The 13086-nt window shown below is 32.7% G+C and overlaps 1 protein-coding gene across 1 annotated transcript in view; it reads left to right on the top strand.

Annotated features, from left to right (window-relative positions):
* LOC110028278 (helicase and polymerase-containing protein TEBICHI) overlaps positions 1-13086 on the top strand; it is a 62831-nt gene that overhangs the window by 25742 nt on the left and 24003 nt on the right. Inside the window, exons 19-23 of the mRNA XM_020730059.1 lie at positions 2116-2313; positions 2687-2946; positions 4291-4477; positions 4553-4666; positions 4987-5339. Of these exons, the coding sequence (XP_020585718.1) occupies positions 2116-2313; positions 2687-2946; positions 4291-4477; positions 4553-4666; positions 4987-5339 (1112 nt within the window). The remainder of the gene's footprint in view (positions 1-2115; positions 2314-2686; positions 2947-4290; positions 4478-4552; positions 4667-4986; positions 5340-13086) is intronic.

Genomic DNA, 13086 nt, shown 5'->3' with positions numbered 1-13086 from the left:
CCCCCCTCGTGCCCGATTCCCCACCGCTCCTAGCCGTTGCAACTAGCCATTTCTCTCTTTCATTTTTTTCACCTCCTTTCTTTCTAAGATCTTGCCTTTGCTGTCCCCTCCCAACATATTTTTTTTTAGGTCTAAGTAGCTTTTGTGTGATTTCTGGTTTCAGGTTTGTCATTACGGCATTCCCCTCCTGAGGGGTTGTATCCGACGACGAGAGGTGCTTTGGTTGTACCTCGCCAGAGGTGGTGATTACCCCACTCCACCATCACTGTCAACCACTCCACGCCTCCTCCAACATGCCACAGGACTCTCCAGTCCCTCCCAGCTCCTCTCCAGACGTTGCCTTCCATGTTTGCGCCTCCTCTAATTAGCGCAACATCTCCCGGTTCCTGTCAACTCTTTTCCAGACGCTGCCTTTCATTTCTACGTCTCCCTTAGTCAGTCGCAGGTGATCCAGGTTTAACTCAACCCTTCTCTAGTTGCTCCTTTCTTTTTCGGTGCCTCCCCCATCAACCACAACACCTTCAGATCCTCCCAATGCCACTCCAACCACCGTACCCCCTTCCGACGCCCTTTCTAACAAGCTGCAGTCCTCTCACAACATCCCTCCAGTGCCAACGTTCACTCTGACATCCTCCTAACTGTCGCCGACACTTCCCCAACCCTTCTGGCAGAGTCTCAGCCACCACCTTGCATTGTCTGGGACTATTCTTGCCCTTTTGTAGTACTTATTTTATTCCTTGTTGAGTAGTTACTTCTTATATTATTGTTAACATGTTTGTATTGCTTTTCGTCCGAGAGTCCACGTTGTACATCTTTCGAAACTAACAATAAAATTGTGTCGTTGGAGTCGTGGTTTGGGTTAACTTCGATATCAAAGAGCATATGATTTAGAGTATGTAGTGCGGGAAGATTTGAACTTCCAATAAAATGTAACATTAGAAAATTTAATTATATATGCTTATTAAAATATAGAAAAGAAAACCAAATTCGACATTTCTAGATGGAGAGAACTTGAGATTTGTGTAATTTAATAGATTTTCTTAAATTTGAGTCTGGGATAAAAAATGTATTTTTTTAATAAATCAAACAAATTGTTGGTTAGAAGTTTTAAGTGGCCTCTCATAAATGTCAAGGTTTAAATTAAAGAATGAAAGAATAAATAATGGTGCAAAACATTTTTTTCCTTTATTATATGTGGGCTAGGGATTCATATAGCCGACCCCACTTAATGGGATAAAGGCTTGCTGTTGTTGTTGTTGATGTGTGGGCCAATGTTAAAAAGTTATTTCTGACTATATGGTGGATGAGTTCTTAAGTTTCATAAAACTACAGATTAATAAATTTAAAAAATGCATTAAAAGCTTTCTTTTGAAAAGGAGCATGTTCTTTGGAGTTAAGTTTTATGAATATGGGAAAAGAGTAATTAGATCCATCTGCATGTTCTTTTGAGTTAAGTTTTATGAATATGGGCTCCTCATTTTATTCCAATAGAGTAAAGTACAAAACCGGGAAAGTACAATCCAAAAAAAAATAAAAAAGTTTTATGAATATGGGAAAAGAATAATTAGATCCATGAAATGAGAAATTTATCCAATAATCTGTGAGACAAGTGCCTAAAGTAATGCTGAACTTAGGTTGATTAACTATGCTTTATATTTTTGTGATGCATAAACTTTTGGTAGTTCAAGTGAGGCTAGAAACTTAAGCATTAGGGACTGGAAGCTTTGAACACATTAAATTTTTATAGGGCATTAACATACATAGCACATAATTCTAATGCATTTACATATGTCACACCTAAACTTTCATATTTACACACATAGCACTCAAATCTTTAATATCACTTAAAAAATAACACTATTACCAGTTTTTAAATGTGAAATACACCTTTTCATGCATAGGATCAAAGCACCAAATTGCTATGCATGTATATATGGAAGTTTAGTTGTTTGATATGGAAATACATACGAATTGCGTGCTATGTATGTATATGCCTCTATATTTTTAATTTATGAGCTTTAAAGTGATTCGAATCATTTTGCAAGAGCTTCACTTTTAAGCTGAAATATAGTAAAATCCTAAACGAGTTTTTTAAATCGGTGATTTATGGTGCAGTTAGTCAAGAAGCGGTTAACTACTGAAGCTGCAGCAGCTGCTAACCAGGTAGGCAGGTGGAGAAATCAAATGCGTAAGGCTGCTCATGATGGCTGCTGTAGGCGTGTTGCACAAACTCGAGCTCTGAGTTCTGTCATCTGGAAACTTCTTGTTTCTGAAAACCTGGTTGATGTGCTCTCCAGAATTGAGAATCCCATGGTACGTTTTCTTGCGGATTATGGCTCCTTTTGGCGGAGTTTTTGTTTTTATAAAATTTTCTTTGAAAGATTTTTTTTGGAAAGTCACGCTTTAAAGTTATCTGGAAACAGCTACGGTTTCAGAAACAGAAATGAAGGTTTCTCGACTTCTATAGAAGTATTGTTGACAAACAAATTTTTTGACTTTCTGTAAAACGGAAAGCTGTATAAAAAATCTTCCATATAGGGCCTATGAGAATTCTAATCACCTTGAAACTTTTTCCCTCGAAAACATTTTGTTTTGAGATTTCATATTTTCGTGTAATATATCCCTTTTAATCAGTTAATATTAATATTTATATATATTTTTTTGAAACTTATACATGATTTTGAAGGTTAAAGTCCTCGCGGACATGGAACTTTGGGGTGTGGGTGTTGACTTCGAAGCTTGTCTCAGAGCAAGGCATGTTTTAATGGGAAAACTCAAGGAACTTGAACATGCCGCACACAATCTGGCTGGTGTGCCATTTTCTCTTTATTCAACTGTGGACATTGCACATATACTTTATACTCGCTTGAAATTAACGATACCTAATAATAGGAAGAGTGGAAAGCTTCATCCTAGCACGAACAAACGCTCTTTGGATCTATTGAGGTTTTCTTCTTCTTTATTTTCTCAACTTCATTGGTTTTGAGAAGGCTTGTAATTTACATATCCGTAGCTATTGTTTGAGAAATAATTTGTGTACAGACTGTGCTTCCGCTGGAATATCTTTAAATTTGTTTTTGTTTGTAACAGCATTAATCCTAATGTTGGTAGATTGCAAATGTATTCACAGACACGCACTGAATTGAAGTTGTGTTGTACATTTATTTGGAATCGTCAGCGTTCAAATTATACAAATTCATAAATGCTATAGTTTGATTTACAGAGAAGGCTGGTGTCAGGTTTTTTAGCAGAGTTTTATAAATCCTTTAGATTTGAATTTCTCAAATCTAAAATTATCTGCTTGGTGAAAAGAAAGAAATTAAGTATATGCTCATTTTTAAAATTTGGATAACCGCCTGAATACCAGATAAATGCTAATTTCTGCGCAAACATGAAAAATTCATAATGATGCACCATGCCCTTTTCTTTTACAACTATTGTGGTGAAATCGTGGTTTTCCATATTTTATAGCTCATTTCTGTTCCCTGCTCTGTTTTGTTTTGAAAGCTCGTGATAACTGATAAAATTGGCTGTTCCTTGGTGGAAGCTTACTGATTAACATATCTTTATTGTAGGTTTTGCTGTTTTATAATTCTTGATTGAAGCTAATGTTTCAAAAACTTTAATTTCGATTTCATGATGTTATCAATGATTATGCGCATCATTGCTTCTAAAATTGAAAATTCACTTTTTTCCTTTATTGTTTTGTTACTATGTTAAAATAGTTCTTACTGCATTCGGGCTGGAGTTTTGTCAATTTGCCCGGCCCGGGCAATTGGAATTGCTAATGCGGGAATGGACAGTTGCACAGTAGTATCATATCAGGGCAACCATTTCAATAATTCACACCAACCATCATCCAAACAATAAAAACTCCTAAATCATTATATTATCTAAAACATTATCCAAGCCAACATAAAAATTACATCCAAGTGCAATAGTAATAGTAAGAAAGGAATCCAAATATAAAACAATAATGTTTAATACTTATTTTCATTTTAACATCTTCTGCGATAGACAAATTAATGCAGTTGAGCTTTTTTGGAAAAAACAATAAAACAACATATAAAGCTTACCCCAACTTAGTAAATAACTACAATTTTATTATGCACTAAATTCTAATGCAAATACTTAAAATAAACCTGATTATTAATTTTTAAAGTAAGCTTTAAAAATTTCATTCCAATAAAAACTTTTATTAAATAGTTTTTAAACATTTACATTTATAGGTAGTTTAGACAGTTCATAAAGCATTCCAGCCATTGACTTACATTTCAGCTATTTTTGCAGGGGACAACATCCCATCATTTCAGTTATTAAAGAGCACAGGACAGTTTCAAAGCTAAACAGTACAATAGGGTCCATTTGCTCTCGAGCTCGGTTGTGTAGTAATTCCCAAAAGTATATAGTGCGGGGTCATTGGCTTCAGACTTCAACAGCTACCGGGAGGCTTTCAATGGAGGAACCAAATCTTCAAGTAAATTTGCCATCAACGTTAATATATTCGTCATTTTTATTAACATCTTTATAACAATAATTTATGCAAATTCAGTGTGTCGAACATATGGTTAACTTCACGGCCCATGATCCCGATACGAAGAACTCAAGCTCATTAGATAGCGATCGTCATCAAATAAATCCTCGTGATTTCGTCATTCCTACTCAAGTAATTGTTTATTTGCAAAGAAAAGTGTCAAAACAATCCCCGACTCTTTGCAGAGTCATTTTAGTTCCAAATTCTATAAAAGTGTCAATTTAGTCCCCAGTCTCTTTTAATAAGGGCTGAAATATTCCCATGGAGGACTATTTCGGCACCAATTTAAAGAATCAAAGGATTAAAATACACTTTTATAGACTTCAGACTAATTTGGCCCCATGTAAAGGTCTGGGATTATTTTGACACTTTATTCGATATTACTCATTTTTTACTTCATATTGCATGATTAAAGTTTTGTTGGATCAAATGTTTCCTTGGATGAATTGCAGGAGAATTGGTTATTTCTCACTGCTGATTACTCCCAAATAGAGCTACGACTCATGGCACATTTCTCAAATGATTCTTCACTAGTTGCATTGCTAAGAAAACCCGATGGTGATTGTTTCACGATGATAGCGGCGAGATGGACTGGTAAGCTGGAGTCTACGATTAGCTTGAAGGAGAGAGAGCAGACCAAAAGATTAGTGTATGGTATCCTTTATGGGATGGGTCCTAACTCCCTCGCAGAGCAACTTGAGTGTAGCCCAAGAGAAGCTGCTGAAAAAATTGAAACCTTCAAGTCTTCCTTCCCTGGTGTTTCTGCCTGGATGAACGAAGCCGTTGCTTTTTGCTGTGATAAAGGGTCAGTCCATTCGTCCACTTAATCTTTTATTATGCTGCAATTTTCTTTCTTTAATGACTTGTTCGTTCTTTTTTTCTTTTTGAAAATTGACTTTTACTTGCTTCTCTTAGTTTATAATATAAAGCGATATTTACATACGAAGCACACAATTCTTATGTATTTGCATATTTAGCACCTAAACTTTCTAGTCTTCAACTCTAACAACACTTAGGTGTGATAAACCTATGGATGAAATGGTGTATTTAACTTTTTAAAAGTAGGCGATAGTGGCACTTTGTATGTTAAATTAAAGATTGAGTGCTATGCAAGTAATTAATAAAGTTTGGGTGTCAGATATGTAAATACATAAGAATTGTGTGGTATGTATGTAAATGTCCCAGAAAAACTATCGAAGTAAAATTGTTTTATAAGTAGTTTGGAGCTATCTTTGGGCCATTTATAGCTTTGTTTTGTGAGAAATGCTCAGCAGAAGCGATGGTGAAATCTAGTTCAATTGTGCTTTTTTTTTTAATTTTTTTCGTTCTGCCATATATGCTCTATCTATGGTGTCCAAAACCTCACTTTAAAATATTATTTGAACTTGTAGCTCTAGTGACAGAAATGTAACTTTGGGTGATCAATTTATTAGATTAAAAGATGTGGATGATTAGATATCTTGGATCTGTTGTTCAAAGCGATGGTGATATTGATGGAGATGTTAATAGTAGAATTCAAGTTGGTTAGTTGAAGTGGATGAATGCTTTAAACCTTTTGTGTGATAGAAAAGTATCGCCTAGACTGAAAGGAAAATTTTATAAGCTAGCGGTGAGACCTGCAATGCTCTATGGCGTTGGATGTTGTCCTTTAAAAGAGAAGCATAATACTAAGTTAAGTGTTGCCGAAATTAGAATGATTAGGTGGATGAGTGGCTTTACACTTAAAGACAAAATGCGAAATGAATATTTTCGTGATAGGGTTGGTGTAGCTCCAGTGAGGGACAAAATTAGAGAGAGTCATCTTAGATGGTTTGGTCACATTAAACGTCGACCATATGAGGATCCGATTTGGAGAGTAGATGTTTTAGATTCGACTTATGTTAAGAAAAACAGAGGTAGACCTAGGAAGACTTGGGGCTTATTGTATAAAAAATGATCTTAATTTATTAGAACTAAATGAAAATATATCACTAAATAGGACAAAATGGAGAAAAAGGATTCATGTAGCCGACCCCACGTAGTGGGATTAAAGCTTTGTTGTTGTTGTTGTTGTTGTTGTGAGATATATAGTTATGACCTGGAGAAAGCATTGGGCCGTTCCATTTCTTACATATTATCTAGTTTACAAAATGACTCGGGAGCTATCCTTAAGTTTTTGGGGCATTTATATACTTAGCACTCAATTCATATGAATTTACACATCTAACACTAAATTTTGCTTTTTACATCTATACCACCCAAATCTTTAAAAAATTACCACTATTTAACTTTTAAAAAGTGAAATGTACATTTTCATGCTTAGGTAAGGTGGTATGTATGTAAAAATAGAAGTTTAGTTATTGGATATGTAAATACATAGGAATTTAGTGGTATGTATGTTAGCCTTCCTAAGTTTAATAAGCGGTTTTGGAAGTTTATTTTCAAAATCTATTTCTGTTTATGCCAACATAGCCCACTGAGTGTTATGAAATGTTGAAACGGCTTAAAACCCACTGCATTATTGAATTGAAGTTTGAAAAAGTTATTTTATGCATTGCGTATCTAAGCATGCAATTATGGATGCCAAAGGAATTGTTTGCTGGGTTACGAAGTCGATTTTGTGATTTTAGTTTTTCTGATATTTTATTATTTTACTCTTTTGGTTTGTTAATTGTCTTTTATGACATTGTTACTGTTTATGATTTCTTTCCAAAAGTTTCTTGAGATTATTTTAATTTATTTAGACTTTTTGTCTCCTTTTATTTGTTGGATGTGCATCAAAGTTATAGAAGCATGGATTGAGGTGTGTGACATAGGAAAAATTTCCACAATTAAATACTATAAATGCTTGAACTGTTGAAGAACATGAATCAAGGTTTTGCGGCCAAATGTTTTTAATCACAGACTTATGAGTATATTGAATAAATATCATCCATGACATGATTATGTTGGATGTGGGTCCTTGATTCAGTCGTCCATTGTGAACTACATGTGAGATGATGATGATTATATTTATTTTCTTGAGAGTCCTTTGTCATTCAGTCCCTTTTCATCTCTCAATTGCATTTTCTCATAATTAAACCCACCCAAGCTCTATTCTGACACAATTTTATGTAAGACAATGTGGTACAACCACTTCAAAAGCTTTGGTGATGTTGACTACAACTAAAATTTTTTTTTCGAAAAAGTTCCAGCTAGCTGTGATCCAAAGATGCAATGAATTTGCACCTATTATTGTTTATTCATCAACCATGATCGAATGCAACTCCGTTACTCGGTTACATATTTTGGATGGCAATAAATATTATCATCCTGCTTTATAAGCTAGTGCGTTGGTAGCCTTGCTTGCTTTCTTGTAGAGGGTCGGACTTATAGAAATTTATATGTTTATTTGAATTCAAGGCCTCAAGTTGGCGTATAATGTGTATCATATTAGCTGTTGGAGCTTTGATGTTGGAGTGCGGGCTACCCATAACAACATAAAGAAGACATGAATAAAAAATGAGGATGTATATTTTTCATATGAAAAATATAAAATTTTATAAAGATAATTTTGATAGATGACTCACCAAAGTTTTCATGAAGAAGAGAATCATCAACTTTTAAATTTTACATTGAATATAAGCAACGGTCCGACATACATCAACAAGTTTGTTCTCTACTACAAAGCTAGTACATTTTTAGAGTGTCGTCATTATAATTTTATAAAATAAGAAAAAAAAATAGAAATTTCATGTAAAGGATGGCCAACTCATTGATCTATGGACTCTTGAATCTATTATTTAATTGGTTGATTGTTTAATTGAATATATCATCCTAACTTTCCATGCGTGCATTATAGCAATAGAAGAAAGAAGAGAGTGGAGGCAAAAATTTTTAAGCTCCTTTTTTTAGATGTCGTCCTTACCTAGTTGGATAGGGAGTGGTCTTATATTGTTCTTGAAATCTTCATTGATTGCTCCACGTTTATTGAGGTTGACAAAGATTAAAATGTTTCTTTCTTTTTTGCTTTCCAATAACAAAAATTATTACTTTTCATGTTTTGATAATAGCGATATAAATTAATTCTTTCTATATTTGTAAAATAATTATGATTATACTCAATTTTTTTTATGTTGTTGATAGTGATAATGATAACAATGCAATTCCTTTCTTTTTTGGACATTGATCATAATTTGATTTCTTTCCATTACTGAAATATTATTTTTTGTTTACTTTGGATGAAAATAACCACTCTTATTGTCACACCTTTTGACAGCCTCTCCTATTTGATCAAAAGGGGTAGCAAAAATGAGTATAACAAATTGACTGAATTTGTCACCAACATTTACTTAGCACAAAGTGAGTGGGAAAGCTATTCCCTAGAGCTATCCAAATAAATTATACAACATAAACTTTAACTCAATTCAATCTAGTTCTTAACATCACTAAATTGTGTGGAACCTTTCCAATCTTTTATTCATTAAATTGCGGCTCTTTTAATGAAATTGGAGTTTATTTAGGTAACATTAATATTTTTAGACATATGCATACCTGGTAGTATTTTTTTTTTTTGAAGAGAAAAAATATGCATCAAAATTAAGAGTAAGTGATCAAAATTTGAGCCTCAATTAAGTTTAATCTTATCTTTCCTTTTATCTGAAATAACATTCAACATAATATCTGATGAGCTTAGAAGATTAACATGACAAACAAATTTTAATACATAATTCAAATATTCTAAAACTCAAATAAATGTCATTGGCTAGTCATTTTTTGTAATCATTGTAAAATAAGATTACATGGATCACAATTGGTCTTATAGTAAATTATATATTTAATTGAAATAAAACTTAACTGAATATTAGATGTTATAACATTATAGAAGCCATTTTGTTATATGTATAGGTGGTATCATTTTAGTGTAATCTTTTCATATATCTCTCAATTTTTTATTTCAATCATTATTTAGCATTGGTCGGAAACTTTTTTTTTCAGCTTTAAAATCATCTTTGTGGATTGGGCTATAATTGCGTTGAGTCGAGTCAAGTATGTCATAGATTGGACCTGACTTGGTAATATTATAAGTTGTTCATGTTCAACTCGAGCTCTAGCTAAGCTTTTTCATGCATATTTTTACTTTGTTTGTTTAATATTTTAATAATCATACTTAATTAGTACTTAACTTATTTATATTAATTATAAATGTTTTTCAAAGAATTAATAAACAATCTAAAAATTCAAATGAGAATTGGATAGTTTTGTAAAGTTATTAACAAATGATTTATAAATCTAAACAAAAAATAATTGAATAAATTTTGAATTAATATCTAACTACCTTACAACAATGAAATAAGGTAATATATAAGTTGCAAGCAAGTTTTTTTACAAATAATAACATAAACACATTTAAACAAACTAATTCATTGAAATAAATTAGGAAGTAAGTGCATTAAATTAATATGTATTTTCACAACAACAACAACAACACCACCAACACCAAAGTTTTAATCCCACTACGTGGGGTCGGCTACATGAATCCTTTTTCTCCATTGTGTCCTTTTTAATGTCATATTCTCATTTAGTTTTAGTAAATTAAGATAATTTTTTATACAATAAGCCCAAGTCTTCTTAGGTCTACCTCTGTCTTTCGTAACACAAGTCGAATCTAAAACATCTATTCTCCTAATCGGATCATCAGATGGTCGACATTTAATGTGACCAAACCATTTAAGACGACTTTCTCTAATTTTGTCCGTCACAGGAGCTACACCAACCCTATCACGGATATATTCATTTCGCATTTTGTCTCTAAGTGTAAAGCCACTCATCCACCTAATCATTCTCATATCGGCAACACTTAACTTATTATAAGGAGCTACACCAACCCATAGAGCATTGCAGGTCTCACCACCGTCTTATAAAATTTTCCTTTCAGTCTTAGCGGTACTTTTCTATCACACAAAAGGCCCGAAGCATTCCTCCACTTCAACCAACCAACTTGAATTCTACTATTAACATCCCCATTTATATCACCATTGCTTTGAACAACGGACCCAAGATATTTAAATCTTTCTCACCTTTTAATAATTTGATCACCCAAAGTCACACTTATGTCACTATTACTAAAATTACATTCCATGTATTCAATTTTAGTTCTACTTAAATGAAGGCCTTTAGACTCCAATGTAGACCTCCATAATTCAAGTTTTTCCTGGATTTTTTCTCTCGTTTTATCCACGAGAAGGAGTATATGTATTTTCACTAATGAAAAATAAATTATTTTGAAAAAAAAAGAAAAAAAGAAAAATGAATATTCATTTTGATAAGAAGCACTTTGTGTGATACAAGCTAATTCAAATCACAAGGGGAAAAAAACGGGTTGAGGTTGCCGAGTAAAGTGTGGTTCATGAAAGGGCAAAAACTTAAGGATATGTGATATAATATAATTATTGAGGATTATTTAATTGATAAAATGATATTATATGTCTATATAATAATAAATTAATTAATATTAAAAATTGTGTTGTGTTAAATATGGCGGATAATAATAGATTATTTTAAAAAATAGATAAATTAATTAAATAAATATGCATTTAATAATTAATTCAAAATTATATGGATAAATTGGAGCAATTACATACTTAGCCCCCAAAACATTGCTGTTTACAAATCAAGCACCCTCTTTCATTCATTTTCCAAATTTTCAATCATATAAAAAATTCATTTTAAAACTTCGATCGATATTTTCATTTTTATCAAGTTCTCTATGGTTTGATCGTAGCACACGTAAATGCATCGGTTCGGTAGTTCAAAAAATCACATGGGTGCTAGATTTGTAATGATAGTGTTTTGAGTGCTATGTATATAATTATCCCTAAATTTAATATTTTTATATTAATTTTATAATTCAATAAGATTTATTTAGTTAATTTTTTATAATAATATATCATATATATTGTGAATTATTATTGAGCTTAATATCAAACATTTAACAAGTTATTTGTTGAATGTGTTAGAAGTTTGTTTTTTTTTTAATGAAAAGCCCAAGGGCTGATTTTATTGAAATAGAAAAGGATACATAAATGTTGTATGAGAAGAGTCCAAAGAGGCACCCTAACTTAACGTTCCATTCTTTTAAAAGTAGTTTAATTAATTTTTTTAGTTTAAAAAAAAAAATGAATCAAGTATTAAACAAGTCCATCTCAAGCTTTTTATTGAGTGCATTGATTCATTTACATCCCTACTTGTGGGAGTAGGTTCATTGGTCATCATATAAGGGCTCACCTCTGTTGCTCTACCTATATTATATCAAAGTATATTAGCTTAAGAATCATTTTCCTCCTTATGGGTTTACTTTTGTCTCACTACCTCTACAGATTGTGATAAACATACAAATTTGAGGGCACTTTTATTTCCATATAAGCTGACCGTGTCACCCCACCTATTCAATATATCATAATCATTTATGGGTTCATCTTTGTCATTCTACCTGTACATGTTATATTGAAAATCTTATTCCTAACCTTTCCACATACTTGACATTTTTAAAGCTTTTTTATTTTTATTTCCGATATTTAAATATGTGTAGCTTTCATCTTTCACATACAATTTTGTTCATCAAATTGTAGCTTTTTATCATACTTGGTAGGAAAATATTGTGCACTTGCAAAATTGAACAATTCTAACATCTTACATATACATTTCAATACATATAAAATTGAATACACATACAACAACAACAAAGCCTTAATTCCACTACGTGGGGTCGGCTACATGAATCCTTTTTATCCATTGCGTCCTATTTAGTGTCATATTTTCATTTAGTTCTAGTAAGTTAAGCTCATTTTTAATATAATAAGCCCAAGTCTTCCTAGATTTGGCTCTGCCTTTCTTAACACAAGTCGAATATAAAACATCTACTCTCCTAATCGGATCATCAAATGGTCGACGTTTAATGTGACCAAACCATCTAAGACGACTTTCTCTAATTTTGTCCGTCACAGGAGCTACACCAACCCTATCACGAATATATTCATTTTGCATTTTGTCTCTAAGTGTAAAGCCACTCATCCACCTAATCATTCTCATCTCGGCAACACTTAACTTATTACTATGCTTCTCTTTTAAAGACCAATATTCAGCGTCATAGAGCATTGCAGGTCTCACCACCATCTTATAAAATTTTCCTTTCAGTATAAGCGGTACTTTTCTATCACACAAAAGGTCCGAAGCATTCCTCCACTTCAACCAACCAACTTGAATTCTACTATTAACATCCTCATCTATATCGCCATCGCTTTGAACAACGGACCCAAGATATATAAATCGTTGACATCTTTTAATAATTTGATCACCCAAAGTCACACTTCTGTCACTACAGCTATTGCTCTGAACTAGGAAAATTTGTCACAAAATTGTTGTCCCTGATGTAATCCAACAAAAATAGGAAAATATTTTGTCAATCCTCCTTCAGTTTGAACACAAGTAACAACTCTAGTATACATATCTTTAATGGCTTGAATATAAGTCATATCAACACCTTTCTTCTCGAGAACTCTCCAAAGGATATCTCTTGGAACCTTATCGTAAGC

This window comes from Phalaenopsis equestris, unplaced genomic scaffold (genome assembly GCF_001263595.1).
Source record: "Phalaenopsis equestris unplaced genomic scaffold, ASM126359v1 Scaffold000507, whole genome shotgun sequence".
Classification (NCBI taxonomy): domain Eukaryota; kingdom Viridiplantae; phylum Streptophyta; class Magnoliopsida; order Asparagales; family Orchidaceae; genus Phalaenopsis; species Phalaenopsis equestris.
Note: the sequence above shows the minus strand (reverse complement) of the source record. Positions and strands in the feature narration are given on the sequence as shown.